The sequence below is a fragment of the Hypanus sabinus genome, chromosome 12 (genome assembly GCF_030144855.1).
Source record: "Hypanus sabinus isolate sHypSab1 chromosome 12, sHypSab1.hap1, whole genome shotgun sequence".
Classification (NCBI taxonomy): Eukaryota; Metazoa; Chordata; class Chondrichthyes; order Myliobatiformes; family Dasyatidae; genus Hypanus; species Hypanus sabinus.
This window is the reverse complement of record NC_082717.1, coordinates 69,544,219-69,560,275: the sequence shown is the minus strand read 5'-3', so window position 1 is coordinate 69,560,275 and position 16,057 is coordinate 69,544,219. Positions and strand designations below refer to the sequence as shown.

General features: G+C 42.7%; 1 protein-coding gene across 1 annotated transcript in view; it reads right to left on the bottom strand.

Moving 5' to 3' along the window:
* Positions 1-14,882: 14,882 nt before the first annotated feature.
* plek (pleckstrin) overlaps positions 14,883-16,057 on the bottom strand; it is a 57,488-nt gene continuing 56,313 nt past the window's right edge. The window contains exon 9 of the mRNA XM_059986179.1: positions 14,883-15,332. Within this exon, the coding sequence (XP_059842162.1) occupies positions 15,193-15,332 (140 nt within the window). The 3' untranslated portion in view covers positions 14,883-15,192. The remainder of the gene's footprint in view (positions 15,333-16,057) is intronic.

The window sequence follows — 16,057 nt, the reverse complement described above, 5'->3', positions numbered from 1 at the left end:
GGGAGATCCCTTTAGAACAGAGATGAGGAGGAATCCCATTAGCTAGAAGTGCTTGGAGCACAAGTCATTGGGTATAATTAAAGCAGTGGTTGATAGGTTTTGTTTAGTAAAGGTTTCAAAGGTTACAGGAAGATGCAGGTGAATGGGGTTGGGGGGAATTAAATCAACTATGATCGAATGGTGGAGCAGACTCAATAGGCTAGTTAAGCTAATTCTATTCCTGCATCTTATGGTCATATTATTGTCACTAAGGATCATAGGAAGTGGTTAACACCTTGAAGTACTCATCACCAGGTAGCAGCAATAAATATGCAAAAAGCAGCATGGAGCAGAAGGAAACTATGGAGGGGGTGAGGGAGACCCCGCCTTCCCTGTGTACAGACACAATCCCTATTCACACCCACACATCCATGCCCATGCACAGGGGGCTCCCATGTCAATGTGAAGCATTCAATCACAATGCAGGCAGAGATCAGAACAGTGATTATTGCAGGCACTCGAGCACATCTGTTGTACCTGCAGGGTTAAATTAGTGAACAGAAACTCCATGTCCCAGTAGCCTCATCTTAATTTATATGTAATTGTTGACTTGGTGCAGGATTTGTTCCTCATCTGGAAATAAGCAAAGAAGAATGGATATGAGGAAATCTGCAGATGCTGGAAATTCAAACAACACACACAAAATGCTGGTAGAACACAGCAGGCCAGGCAGCATTTATAGGGAGAAGCACTGTCGACGTTTCGGGCCGAGACCCTTCATCAGGACTAACTGAAAGGAGAGATACTAAGGGATTTGAAAGTAGCGGGGGGAGGGGGAAATGCAAAATGATAGGAGAAGACTGGAGGGGGTGGGATGAAGCTAAGAGCTGGAAAGGTGATTGGCGAAAGTGATACAGAGCTGGGGAAGAGGAAGGATCATGGGACGGGAGGCCTCGGGAGAAAGAAAGGGGGAGGGGGGAGCACCAGAGGGAGATGGAGAACAGGCAGAGTGATGGGCAGTGAGAGAGAAAAAAAACAAACAACTAAATATGTCAAGGTTGGGGTAAGAAGGGGGGAGGGGCATTAACGGAAGTTAGAGAAGTCAATGTTCATGCCATCAGGTTGGAGGCTACCTAGCTGGTGTATAAGGTGTTGTTCCTCCAACCTGAGTGTGGCTTCATCTTGACAGTAGAGGAGGCCATGGATAGACATATCAGGATGGGAATGGAATGTGGAATTAAAATGTGTGGCCACTGGGAGATCCTGCTTTCTCTGGTGTACCGAGCGTAGGTGTTCAATGAAACGGTCTCCTGGTCTGCGTCGGGTCTCACCAATATATAAAAGGCCACACCGGCAGCACCGGACACAGTATATCACACCAGCCGACTCACAGGTGAAGTGTCGCCTCACCTGGAAGGACTGTCTGGGGCCCTGAATGGTGGTGAGGGAGGAAGTGTAAAGGCAGGTGTAGCACTTGTTCTGTTTACAAAGTTAAGTGCCAGGAGGGAGATCGGTGGGAAGGGGTGGGGGGTATGAGTGGACAAGGGAGTTCCAACTCTATACGGGTATGGGACCCCCTCTTTTCCTTTGCTACATCGACAACTGCATTGGCGCTGCCTCCTGCACACATGCTGAGCTCGTTGACTTCATTAACTTTGCCTCCAACTTTCACCCTGCCCTCAAACTTACCTGGTCCATTTCTGACACCTCCCTCCCCTTTCTTGATCTTTCTGTCTCCAGCTCTGGAGACGGCTTATCTACTGATATCTACTATAAGCCTACAGACTCTCACAGCTACCTTGACTATTCCTCTTCCCACCCTGTCTCTTGCAAAAATGCTATCCCCTTCTCACAATTCCTCCGTCTCCACCGCATCTGCTCTCAGGATGAGGCTTTTCATTCCAGGACAAAGGAGATGTCTTCCTTTTTGAAACAAAGGGGCTTCCCTTCTTCCACCATCAACTCTGCTTTCAAACGTATCTCTCCCATTTCCCACACATCTGCCCTCACCCCATCCACCCGCCACCCCACTCGGGATAGTGTTCCTCTTGTCCCCACCTACCACCCCACCAGCCTACAGGTCCAACGTATAATTCTCCGTATCTTCCGCCACCTCCAACAGGATCCCACTACCAAGCACATCTTTCACTCCCCCCCTCTTTCTGCTTTCCACAGGGATTGCTCCCTACGCGACTCCCTTGTCCACTCATCCCCCCCCCCCCATCCCTTCCCACCGATCTCCCTCCTGGCACTTATCCTTGCAAGCGGAACAAATGCTACACCTGCCCTTACACTTCCTCCCTCACCACCATTCAGGGCCCCAGACAGTCTTTCCAGGTGAGGCAACACTTCACCTGTGAGTCGGCTGGTGTGGTATACTGTGTCCGGTGCTCCCGGTGTGGCCTTTTATATATTGGTGAGACCCGACACAGACCGGGGGACTGTTTCATTGAACACTTACGCTCGGTACAACAGAGAAAGCAGGATCTCCCAGTGGCCACACATTTTAATTCCACGTCCCATTCCCATTCTGATATGTCTATCCATGGCCTCCTCTATTATCAAGATGAATTCACACTCAGGTTAGAGGAACAACACCTTATATACCGGCTGGGTAGCCTCCAACCTGATGGCATGAACATTGACTTCTCTAACTTCCGTTAATGCCCCTCCTCCCCTTCTTACCCCAACCCCTGACATATTTAGTTGTTTGTTTCTCTCTCTCTCTCTCTCTCTCTCTCTCTCTCTCTCTCTCTCTCTCTCTCTGCCCATCACCCTGCCTGTTCTCCATCTCCCTCTGGTGCTCCCCCCATCCCCCTTTCTTTCTCCCAAGGCCTCCCGTCCCATGATCCTTTCCCTTCTCCAGCTCTGTATCACTTTCACCAATCACCTTTCCGGCTCTTAGCTTCATCCCACCCACCCCGGTCTTCTCCTATCATTTCACATTTCCCCCTCCCTCCACTACTTTCAAATCTCTTACTATCTTTCCTTTCAGTTACTCCTGATGAAGAGTCTCGGCCTGAAATGTCGACAGCGCTTCTCCTTATAGATGCTGCCTGGCCTGCTGTGTTCCACCAGCAAAGAAGGCCAGATGTAGGTTTCAGTCGTCAACGAAGAAATGAAATATTGCATGCATTAATGATATAATGACGTGTAAATGACACTCATGCCAAGCTGAAATAAGCTCACAGTTTACTAATAAACAGGATGTCAAATGGAAAAGAGTGCAATCATGAGCAAATGGGTCTAAGTTTGAAATATTATCTTCTTTCTTTGCTTGAGATGCAGAGTTGTCAACCCTGCAGAAATCTGCTAAAATACAAGAACTTGGGAGAAATCTAAAGGAAGCTAGCACATAATGAATGAGATGAATGGCCTCTTTCTGAGTTACCTTGGCTTCATGAGATAGCAAGAAATCGAGGGGAAACAAAACATTGTGCTGCTTCTTAATCTTCTTCACTTTGTTATTAGTCACAGATACATTGCATGAGGGAATACAGGCCATTTCACTGACAATGCAGGACCAGTTTGCAGCATACTGATGAGGCCCGGGAATTAAAATCACCCAGGTCTAATGATGCGAAGGTTGGGCAATGCAGCATGTGACCTTTGCTCCTCCTCTACAACCTGTTTTGTTAGCAAAAATAATGAATCTCTTAATTCCTGTTATTGAGGGCAACCATTTTAAGACAGAGTAGACGAGTAATGTTTTCAGTGCGAAAGCTGTAAATATATTAGATGCTGCCAAATCTGTCGTTAGTTACATGCAAGATAAAGTTGAATTGATCTTCAGTGAAATCAGGACATTTAGAAAAGTACAGAAGTGGACTTAATGCAGATCTGCCATGATCAAAATGAATAACAGGGCAGTTATATGTTCTCTCATATTCCTTATCTTCTTAAATAAGGAAAATAGGCAGCGAGTTTCAGCGCCAGAATTCCAGACCTTGTATCTCAGAAATTGAAGGCATAGCCAGCAATAATGATAGAGTAAAAATCATATATGCAAGAATTAAAATTGGCAAAGTGAAAGTGACCCATGATATATCCAGATACTATACAAACCTATGTTGAATAGACTGGGATTTCAGGATCTTCATATTAAAAAAACTTGATATATAAGTGAAATCAAAACAGGAAACAAGGATGAACACACATACAAGATGCTGAAGGATATCAGCAATTCAGGCAGCGTTGATGTTTTAGGTCAAGGCACTTCAGCAGGACTGGAAAGAAAGGGGGAAGAAGCCAGAATAAGAAGCTGGGCAAAGGGGAGGAGTACAAGGCTAATGGGGGAAGATAATTGGGAAGGTCCTGATGAAGGGCTTATGCCATGAAATTTGTTGATTTGCGGCCACAGTACATTGCTAAATAACATTAAAAAGACTGTTAGTTACAATAAGTATATATAAGAAATTAAATTCAATCAGTAGTGCAAAATGAGTGGAAAAAGTGAGATAGTACTTGTGGATTCATTGTCAATTGAATGGAAAAAGCTGTTGCTGAAATGTTGAGTGTGTGTCTTCAGGTCCCCGTACTTCCTCCTTGAAGGTAGAAATGAGAAGAGGCTGAAGGGAGTCCTTATGTTGGATGCCGCTTTTTGATGCATCACCTTTTGAAGGTGAATGTGGTGATATCATGTGCAGTAATGTGCCAGTACTTGACTGGACAGAGCACTGAGCATGTGCAGGATTGCTAGAATGTTCCAGCATGTGGCCGGGTTAAGACATGTTTGATTATTACTGTAAATAAAAGTTCTCTAATTCTTCCAGTGTATGATTCTTCACTGTTAACCCATGGTATGTTTAAATAATATGGGAATAATATGGGAGAATCGAGAATCGAAGATAATCGAAAAAAAGAAGAAACTGTAAACGGTAAAATGGAAGGGTTACAACGCCCATCAAAACTACAGCTGACTGGCAATGTAGCTGAGAATTGGAGGATATTCAAGCAACAGCTTGAACTGTACTTATCAGCAATCGATTATGAAGAAAAATCAGAAAAAACCAAAGCTGCGCTTCTGCTCCATGTAATTGGGAATGATGCAGTAGAGGTATATAATAACTTTATCTTTGAAAATGGAGAAACTTTCAATTTAAAGTCAACAATGGACAGATTTGAAGTATTTTGTAAATTAATATATGAGCGAAATAAATTCTTAACATTTGCGCAAGAGTTGCTGAAACAATTGATCAGTATGTTACTGAAAGTGTAGTAAACATGCAAGTTTGGATTGCTCACTGACTCCCTCATTAAAGATAGAATTGTTTGTGGCATTCAAGATAATGCTCTGAGAGAAAGGCTATTGAGAGAGCAAGATTTAAATTTTGAAAAAGCTTTGGCACTTTGCAAAGCTTCTGAGACCATGATGTTGCAGGCTGAAGAGCTTTTTGTCAAAAACTGCAATGTAAATGCTGCAATAAAGCACGAATATAACAGAAAATATAATAATACATCAACAAAACCAACAGAGACTAAGACAGCAATTGAAAGAAAAATGTCATGTGATCACTGTGCGCAGAAACATCGTCCGAATCAGTGTCCCGCATATGGCAAAATTTGCTATGGCTGGGGTAAAATTAATCATTCTTCACGCTGTTGTAAAAGTAGAAAAAAGGAAAATAAAATGAAACAAGTAAATGCTGTGCTTGAAGATGAACGTGAGGAATTTTATATAGATGTGCTTTGTGAAAATAAACAAAGTAAGAATGACTGGACTCTTCCGTTGCAAGTGAATCAAAACAATATTCTGTATAAACGTGATACTGAAGCACAAGTAAATGTTCTTGCAGAATCTGAGTTTAATGCTTTAAAGCCAAGGCCAAAGTTACATCAGACAAATATAAAAGTGACTGGGTATTCTGGTGCAGACATTCCAGTTAAAGAAACATGCTTGGCAAAGGTATCACACAAAAATATTGTGCACCTGCTTTCATTTGTGGTCATGCCAAAAAATGTACAGTCAATTCTGGGTTTATTTGCCTGTGAAAGACTTAATTTGGTGAAAAGAGTTTTAGTCTTGGATAGTGACACAGAGCTGAGGTGACAGAATGTTGCATTACAGTCAGCAGAAGGTGATGTAACTCGACTGCAGGTCCAGCTCATAGAGGAAAATGCTGACACAGAGAATATAAAAGCTGTAGCTGCAGTGACTGAGACAACCAAACAGGAGGCAAGTGATGATGTGAAAAAGCAATGGCAGGAGGATGCAAGCAATAATGAAAGAGATACTGAGAGAATATGAGATTCAGTTTCATCACCGTCTAGAGCAAGAACGCTCACAGTGGGCGCAGTATAAGGAAGAAATGAAAGCACGAGTGAAGGAATTGAGAAGTTTTATTGAAATGATGAAATCTCAGCATAAAAAAGAGATTACACAGTTAATGAATGAAATAGATAAAGAAAAGAAGATTCGTATTTCATTGCAAGTGGAAGTAGAACGTGAATTGACTGATCTAAGGAGATGTTTGTCTGAAGGACAAGGAGATAAAGTGAGGATACAAGATAAAATGAACACATGGACATGGTCCAAACAGAGGAGGGAGCAGTGTTAAGAAGAAATCGCTAAGAACCAACCACAAGAATTTCAGTTATCTGATATAGATGTTTTTTGATTAACGTTGTTAATTGTATTTTCTTTTTAAGGGAAGAAAGATGTGGTGATATCATGTGCATTGATGTGCAGTTCATGATTGGACAGAGCACTGATCATGCGCAGGATTGCTAGAATGTTCCAGCATGTGGCTGGGTTAAGACATGTTTGTTTATTACTGTAAATAAAAGTTCTCTAATTCTTCCAGAATATGATTTTTCACTATTAACCTACAGTGTGGTTAAACTGAAGTAACATAACAACGTCCTCAATGCAGGGGGAACTAGTGCCCATAGTGGAGCTGGCTGAGGCTACAACATTCTTGGGCTTTTTCAACCCTGTGCTATGGCCCCTCCATACCAGATGGTGATGCTACCAGTTAGAGTGATCTCCACGGTATATATATATAATTGTATATATAATTATCTGGATAGACAGAGTCTGATTAGGAACAGTCAGCATGGATCTGTGCGTGGAAGGTCATGTTTGACAAATCTTATTGAATTTTTTGAAGTGGTTACGAAGAAAGTTGATGAGGGTAAAGCAGTGGATGTTGTCTATATGGACTTCAGTAAGGCCTTTGATAAGGTTCCGCACGGAAGGTTAGTTAGGAAGGTTCAATCGTTAGGTATTAATAATGAAGTAGTAAAGTGGATTCAACAGTGGCTGGATGGGAGATGCCAGAGAGTAGTGGTGGATAACTCTTTGTCAGGTGGGAGGCCGGTGACTAGTGGTGTGCCTCAGGGATCTGTACTGGGTCCAATGTTGTTTGTCATATACATTAATGATCTGGATGATGGGGTGGTAAATTGGATTAGTAAGTATGCAGATGATACTATGATAGGTGGATAATGAAGTTGGTTTTCAAAGCTTGCAGAGAGATTTAGCCAGTTAGAAGAGTGGCCTGAACGATAGCAGATGGAGTTTAATGCTGATAAGTGTGAGGTGCTACATTTTGGTAGGAATAATCCAAATAGGACATACATGGTAAATGGTAGGGCATTGAGGAATGCAGTAGAGCAGAGTGATCTAGGAATAATGGTGCATAGTTCCCTGAAGGTGGAATCTCATGTGAATAGGGTGGTGAAGAAAGCTTTTGGTATGCTGGCCTTTATAAATCAGAGCATTGAGTATAGGAGTTGGGATGTAATGTTAAAACTGTACAAGGCATTGGTAAGGCCGAATTTGGAGTATTGTGTACAGTTCTGGTCACTGAATTATAGGAAAGATGTCACCAAAATAGAGAGAGTACAGAGAAGATTTACTAGAACGTTACCTGGTTTTCAGCACCTAAGTTACAGGGAAAGATTGAACAAGTTAGGTCTTTATTCTTTGGAATGTAGAAGGTTGAGGGGGGACTTGATAGAGGTATTTAAAATTATGAGGGGGGATAGATAGAGTTGACGTGGATAGGCTTTTTCCATTGAGAGTAGGGGAGATTCAAACAAGAGGACGTGAGTTGAGAGTTGGGGGCAAAAGTTTAAGGGTAACACGGGGGAGATTTTTTTTACTCAGAGAGTAGTAGCTGTGTGGAACGAGCTTCCAGTAGAAGTGGTAGAGGCAGGTTTGGTATTTTCATTTAAAGTAAAATTGGATAGGTATATGGACAAGAAAGGAATGGAAGGTTATGGGCTGAGTGCAGGCTAGTGGGACTAGGTGAGAGTAAGTGTTCAGCATGGAGTAGAAGGGCTGAGATGGCTTGTTTCTATGCTGAAATTGTTATATGGTTATATGGTACACCTGCTGAAATTTGTGAGAGTCTTTGGTGGAGTACCAAGTCTTCTCAAACCCGTAATGAAATTTCAAAGGCGCTCTTGTTCCTTCTTTGTAATTGCATCAATATGCTGGGCCCAGGATAGATCTTCAGAGATATTGACACCCAGGAACTTGAAACTGCTCACTCTTTCCACAGCTGATCCCGCAATAAGGATTTGTGTGTATATTGTCTCAACTTCCCTTTCCTGAAATCCACAATCAATTCTTTAGTCTTATTGACGTTGACTGCATGTGTGTTGTTGCTGTGACAACTCTTAGCACTCAGCTGATATATTTCGCTCCTGTACGCCTCCTCATCACCATCTAACATTTTGCCAACAATAATTGTGTCATCAGCAAAATTATAGCTGATGTTTGAGCTGTGCCATTATACACAGTCATGTGTGTAGAGAGGAGAGCAGTGGACGAAGTACATCTTCTTGAGTGTGCCAGTCTTGATTGTCAACGAAGAGATGTTATTTCCGATCTGCTCTGTCTGTGGTCTCCTGGTCAAGGATACAGTTGCAGAGGGAGGTACAGAGACTCAGATTTTTTAGTTTGCTGATTATAACTGAGGATATGATGGTGTCAAATGTTGAGTTGTAACCAATAAATATCAGCCTGATATACATATCGCTATTGTCCAGATGATCCAAGGCTGAGTGGAAAACAAACGAGATTGCTTCAGCTGTAAGCATATTGTGGCGAGAGGCAAATTGCAGTGGGTGCAGGTCCTTACTTAGGCAGGAGTTGATTCTGGCCATGACCACATTCAGTTGGGCGATGGTGGTTGGGACACCACACCCTGCTTTTCTTGGGCACTAGTATGAATAAGGAACTGAAAGCCTGTGAAATGAGGATTGAGGATTTCCAAAGAAGAGTTGAGAGGCTTGCCTAATCTCAGGCCCTCTTTGAAAGAGGAGATACATCCACTCTCAGTGTCATTCATATAGAAGGTGAATGTCCCTAAAAATGAATGGATTTAGAAACATAGGAACATTGAAAATCTACAGCACAATACAGGCCCTTCGGCCCACAAAGCTGTACCAAACATGTCCTTACTTGGGCTTACCTATAGCTCTTTATTTTTCTAAGCTCCATGTACCTATCCAGGAGTCTCTTAAAAGACCCTATCGTTTCTGCCTCCACCACCGCCATCGGCAGCCCATTCCACGCACTCACCACTCTCTGCGTAAAAAACTTATTCTTGACATCTCCTCTGTACCTACTTCCAAGCACCTTAAAACTATGCCCTCTCGTGATAGCCTTCAGCCTTTGGAAAAAGTCTCTGACTATCCACACGATCAATGCCTCTCATTATCTTGTACACTTCTATCAGGTCACCTCTCATTCTCTGTCGGTCCAAGGAGAAAAGGCCAAGTTTACTCAAACTACTCTCATAAGGCATGCTCCCCAATCCAGGCAACATTCTTTTAAATCTCTTTCTATGGTTTCCATGTCCTTCCTGTAATGAGGCGACCAGAATTGAGCACAGTACTCCAAGTGGGGTCTGACCAGGGTCCTATATAGCTGCAACATTACCTCTTGGCTCTTAAACTCAATCCCACAATTGATGAAGGCCAATGCACCGTATGCCTTCTTAACCACAGAGTCAAACCTATGTAGCAGCTTTGAGTATCCTATGGTCTTGGACCCCAAGATCCTGTGGATCCTTTACACTGCCAAGAGTCTTACCATTAATACTATATTCTGCCATCATATTTGACCTACCAAAATGAACCACCTCACACTTATCTGGGTTGAACTCCATCTGGCACTTCTCAGCCCAGTTTTGCATCCTATCATTGTCCCGCTGTAACCTCTGACAGCCCTCCACACTATCCACAACACCCCCATTCTTTGTGTCATCAGCAAATTTACTAACTCATCCCTCCACTTCCTCAACCAGGTCATTTATAAAAATCACAAGCGTAGGGGTCCCAGAAAAGATCCCTGAGGCACACCACTGGTCACTGGCCTCCATGTAGAATATGACACATCTTCAACCACTCTTTGCCTTCTGTGGGCAAGCCAGTTCTGGATCCACAAAGCAATGTCCCCTTGGATCCCATGTCTCCTTACTTTCTCAATAAGCCTTGCATGGGGTACCTTATCAAATGCTTTGTCAAAATCTATATACACTACATCTATGGTTCTGCCTTCATCAATATGTTTAGTCACATCCTCAAAAAATCCAATCAAGCTCATAAGGCACAACCTGCCTTTGACAAAGCTATACTGACTATTCCTAATCATATTATGTCTCTCCAAATGTTCATAGATCCTGCCTCTCAGGATCTTCTCCATCAACTTACCAACCATGAAGTAAGACTCACTGATCTATAATTTCCTAGGCTATCCCTTCTCCCTTTCTTGAATAAGGGAACAACATCTGCAACCCTCCAATCTTCCGACACCTCCCCCATCCTCATTGATGAAGCAAAGATCATCGCCAGGGGTTCAGCAATCTCCTCCTTCGCTTCCCACAGTAGCCTGGGGTACATCCCATCTGGTTCCAGTGACTTAACCAACTTGTTGCTTTCCAAAAGCTCCAGCATATCCTCTTCCTTAATATTTACATGCTCAAGCTTTTCAGTCCGTTGCAAGTCATCCCTACAATTGCTAAGATCCTTCTCCATAGTGAATACTGAAGCAAAGTATTAAGTACCTCTGTCATCTCCTCTGGTTCCATACATACTTTTCCACTGTCACACTTGATTGGTCCTATTCTCTCATGTCTTATCCTCTTGCTCTTCACATACTTGTAGAATGTTTTGGGGTTTTCCTTAATCCAGTCCACCAAAGCCTTCTCATGGCCCTTTCTGTCTCTCCTAATTTAATTCTTAAGCTCCTTCCTGCTAGCCTTATAATCTTCTAGATCTCTATCATTACCTAGTTTTTGAACCTTTCACAAGCTCTTCTGTCCTCCTTGACTAGATTTACAACAGCCTTTGTACACCATAGTTCCTGTTCCCTACCATCTTTTTCCTGTCTCATTGGAATATATTTACGCAGAACCCCATACAAATATCCCCTGAACATTTGCCACATTTCCTCCGTACGTTTCCCTGAGAGCATCTGTTTCCAACTTATGCTTCCAAGTTCCTGCCTGATAGCCTCATATTTTCCCTTACTCCAATTAAACGTTTCCCTAACTTGTCCATTCCTATTCCTCTCCAATGCCATGGTAAAGGAGATAGAATTGTGATCAGTATCTGCAAAATGCCCTCCCACTGAGATACCTGACAGCTGACCAGATGCATTTCCCAATACCAGATCAAGTACAGCCTCACCTCTTGTAGGCTTATTGTGTCAAGAAACCTTCATGAAAACACCTAACAAACTCCATCCCATCTAAACCCTCACTCTAGGGAAATGCCAATCAATAGTTGGGAAATTAAAATCTCCCACAACAACCCTATTATTATTACTCCGTTTCAGAATCTGTCTCCCTATCTACTCCTTGATGTTCCTCTTACCATGGGGTGGTATATAAAAAACACCCAGTAGAGTTATTGACCCCTTCCTATTCCTAACTTCCATCCACAGAGACTTCATAGACAACTCCTCCATGACTTCTTCCTTTTCTGCAGCCGTGACACTATCTCTGATCAACAGTGTTATGCCTCCACCTCTTTTGCCTTCCTCCCTGTCCTTAATGAAACATCTAAAACCCGGCACTTGAAGTAGCCATTCCTGCCCCTGAGCCATCCAAGTCTCTGTAATGGCTGCAACATCATAGCTCCAAGTGCTGATCCACACTCTAAGCTCTATTCATAATACTCCTCGCATTAAAAAAGACACATCTTAAACCATCCGTCTGAGTACATCCATTCTCTATCACCTGCCTATCCTCCCTTTCGCACTGTCTCCAAGCTTTCTCTATTTGTGAGCCAACCTCCCTTTCCTCCATCACTTCAGTTCACTTCCCACCCCTCCCCCCCCAGCAATTCTAGTTTAAACTCTCTCCAGTAGCCTTTGCAAACCTCCCCGCAAGGATATTGGTCCCCCTCAGATTCAAGTCATCATTTTTGTACAGTTCACACCTGCCCTAAGAGGTCCCAATGATCCAGAAATCTGAATTCCTGTCCCCTGCTCCAATCCTTCAGCCACGCATTTATCCTCCGCCTCATTCTATTCCTATACTCACTGTCATGAATTATTTATCCTAAGATTACTACCTTTGAGGTCCTGCTTCTCAACTTCCTTCTCAACTCCCTGTAGTCTGCTTTCAGGACCTCCTCCCTTTTTCTACCTATGTCGTTGGTACCGATATGTACCACGACCTCCTTCCCACTTCAAGATATCATGGACACAATCAGAAACATCCTGGACACTGGCACCTGGGAGGCAAACTACCATCTGCATTTCCTTCCTGCATCCAAAGAATTGCCTGTCTGACCCCCTACCTATAGAGTCCCCTATCACTGCTGCCACCCTCTTCCTTTCCCTACCCTTCTGAGCCACAGGACCAGACTCTGTGCCAAAGGCACGACCACTGTTGCTTCCCCCAGGAAGTCTGTCTCCCACAACAGTATTCAAACAGAAGTATTTATTGTTAAGGGGGACTGCCACTGGGGTACTTTCTAACACCTGCTCCTTGCCCTTCCCTCTCCTGACTGTTACCCACCTATCTGTCTCCCCAGGCCCCAGAGTGACCATCTGTCTGTAACTCCTCTCTATCACCTCCTCAGTCTCCCTGACCAGATGAAGGTCAACACGCTGCATCTCCAGTTCTCTAACCTGGTCCTTAAGGAGTGGTAGCTCAATGCACCTGGTGCCGATGTGGCCATCCGGGAGGCTAGGAGTCTCCAGGACCTCTCACATCTGACACCGAGCACAGAAAGCTGGCCTCATACACATTCTTTCTGTCTGTATGCTAAACAGATAACTTACCCTGACTCAGCCTGTTATCGCCGAAGCCCCATTGAGCCAAAGCCTTCTTACTCTGTCTCCCTCTACGCTGGTGCTCGCTCTGTAAGGTGGTCTTTTTAGACTCTTCCCACGATTCTCACTGGCTGACCTCCATGCGCTTGCACAGTCGTGCCCCGTTCAAACTGCTGAAGAGAGAGTAAAAACCCAGAAGGAGTGCTCCAAATGTATCTGGAATTCTGGCAATTGGAGAAAGTATTCACAGCCTGAGATGCTGAATCCTAGCCAAAAAAAATGGTCATGGAAGTGGAAAAGAAGAGCTCAATGGAATTCATTAAAATGGAAATGTAAGAGATGAAGCTGAGCCCTCTGCTGACAAGTCATCATTTGGAGTCAGAATGGGGAAAATCAGAGAGAAAGGCAAAAGCATAGCATTGTGCAGAGAACTTAGGTTAGAAGGAAGTGAATGGGGAGAATGTTTGGGGTGTATATTGGAATTCAAGAGTTGTTTATGAGCTTCACCATCTGAAACGTAAGAGGAAAGTCTCCTGTTGCTGCACCGAATGTGGCAAAAGAGAAAGTAGAGTTGGTCAGTGTTTGCTGCAAGCAGTGATGAAGAGTATGCATGGCCCAACTTGTGGCCTGCAGGGTCATGTAATGAGCCTAGCACCTCGTGAAAAATTGGATGGTTGGAGCCAGACACACAGCTAAGGAAGTTTGTGCCAGAAATTTTGGTTAATACCTTATTGAAGACCAGAAGGGAAACAAAAAAAAAAATCCTTAAGGTGGCAAGTCAGTAGATCTAGTAATAATCAAAGAACAGAAACATATAGACTATGTCCATATAATTTGAAGTGGAATTTTTAAGCAAATTAGCATATGCCTGCTATAGTTGTCCTTCTGGCAACAGAAGATAACATTACTGTGATTCCCAGAAATGCAATTGCCATTACCACCAGAATTCCTGTTGAAGATAACCATGACCCGACTCATCACAGTTTCCTGGTGTCAAGGGAAAGTAAAATTTTGAAAGCTGGATAAACAAAAGGGGAGTTATGGAACAGAATGATATGCAGATGGGACTAAATAAAGTGGTGTCAAACACCCAGCATATATGGGATTCATCTTCGATTTGCCAGAGACTCTTATGTCCTACAATGGAAAGAAACAAAATTCCTCAGAGAGGTTATTAGGTCTTAATCATGCCACTTCTATCTCAGCCTCTCTGCCTTTGACCTCAAACAGTGGCATCTCTTTTCAGCCAAAATATGCTGTTTAGCATTAAGCATGATATTTTCCTGAAATAAGTTTCTCTAATCTGTGAGTACAGTATTACCAAATTATTGTCCAGGTCATGCATTTTACATGACTTTATAAAGCGCTGATGGGTATTGGGTTGAAAAAAAGATAAGAAATACACATTTGAAGAATTTCAGTAAACAAGTTATCATCGTCTGCAAGGAAGAACCATCTTACTGGGATGTGCATTAGAGAGCATCAGAGCTTGCAGCACACAACAGAATTGTGGCAGGTAGCCAAAGCAACACATGCCCCAACACCTGCGGCTTGAATGTCAAATTTTGTTTAATAGAGTTTCTCTCTGAGGCTGTACATAAATGCAAGAATGCAGGATGCTGTGGTGAAATAAAACAAGAGGGGGAAATCGTAATTAACACAATAAACAAGTGAAAAACTTTCTTTATTCCAACCTTACCCACGAGCCACAAATTTACAATCCATCAGATGTTAGTTTGTTGACAGTATTTACAAAGCACACTTTCAAATATCATAAGCAAAATCTGATGAGTGAATAATACCAGTCATGCTATTTAATTAGATCATTGCAAAAGTTTATGTCTGCAACATCAATAGCATATCAATTTGTTGCTGATCCCATGAATAAAGGGTTGAATACTTTAAAGTTGAGGTTAATACTGCATATTTGAATTGCCCTTGCATATTAGTGATACAATATTGTTTTAACTGTGCCTTTATTTTCCACTAGTGGCTACTTTTTTAATGACTTTAATCCATTCTGTGAGTTCTTCCCGTGTGGCAGCCTGCATCAGATAATGCACTTCACTGGCCGTGATGATTTCAAAGAGATTTCCTCTAACATCAGATTTCTTTCCTGAAAAGAAAGTTATTTGTGAGAACTTGGGTGATCAATTTTCAATGTTAAAATACAATAAGGACAAATTCAATGATAATTCATACACTAGTGGAATTCCTATCTAAGACACTTCTCAGGAAATGGTTAGGGATTTGTTGAGCCTAACATTTAAATAAATGTTTATGATTAGCAATGATTGCAAATCTACATATACCTATTTATGCCATGCTTTCCTGTCATGAAATGATCTGGGAAAAACAATGATCTCTGCTGATGCAGTGTCTAAGCAAGCACTGCAAATTCTATATATCTGAATTGCAGAAAGCAAACACATTCATGTAACAGTCTTAAAAATGGTTACATCTTTGTTCACATACTTACAGAAGATTGAAATCCTATCAGATTACAGTAAGAATTCACTGACAAAACCAGTCAGGTGGAGGACAGTGGTAAGTAACTGGGTTAATTTTTCAATTATAATTTAGGAGCAAATCCAGAGCAATATACCGGTTTATGAAATTGCATCTATTGGTCTCCACTTTCCAGACATTCCACAATCAAAAAACTACCTCTTGTCACTGGGCCCAAATCCTCTTTCTGCTATCCCCCTACCTGTTCCTCCTTCCTTCTCCCCATCTATCCCACTCTAATCTATCATTCCCCCCGCCCCATCCTCCCCTGCTTGCTTTCCCAGCCTTTCCAAGATTCGATCTTCTTTGACTTGGCTCACTTTTCCACCTCCC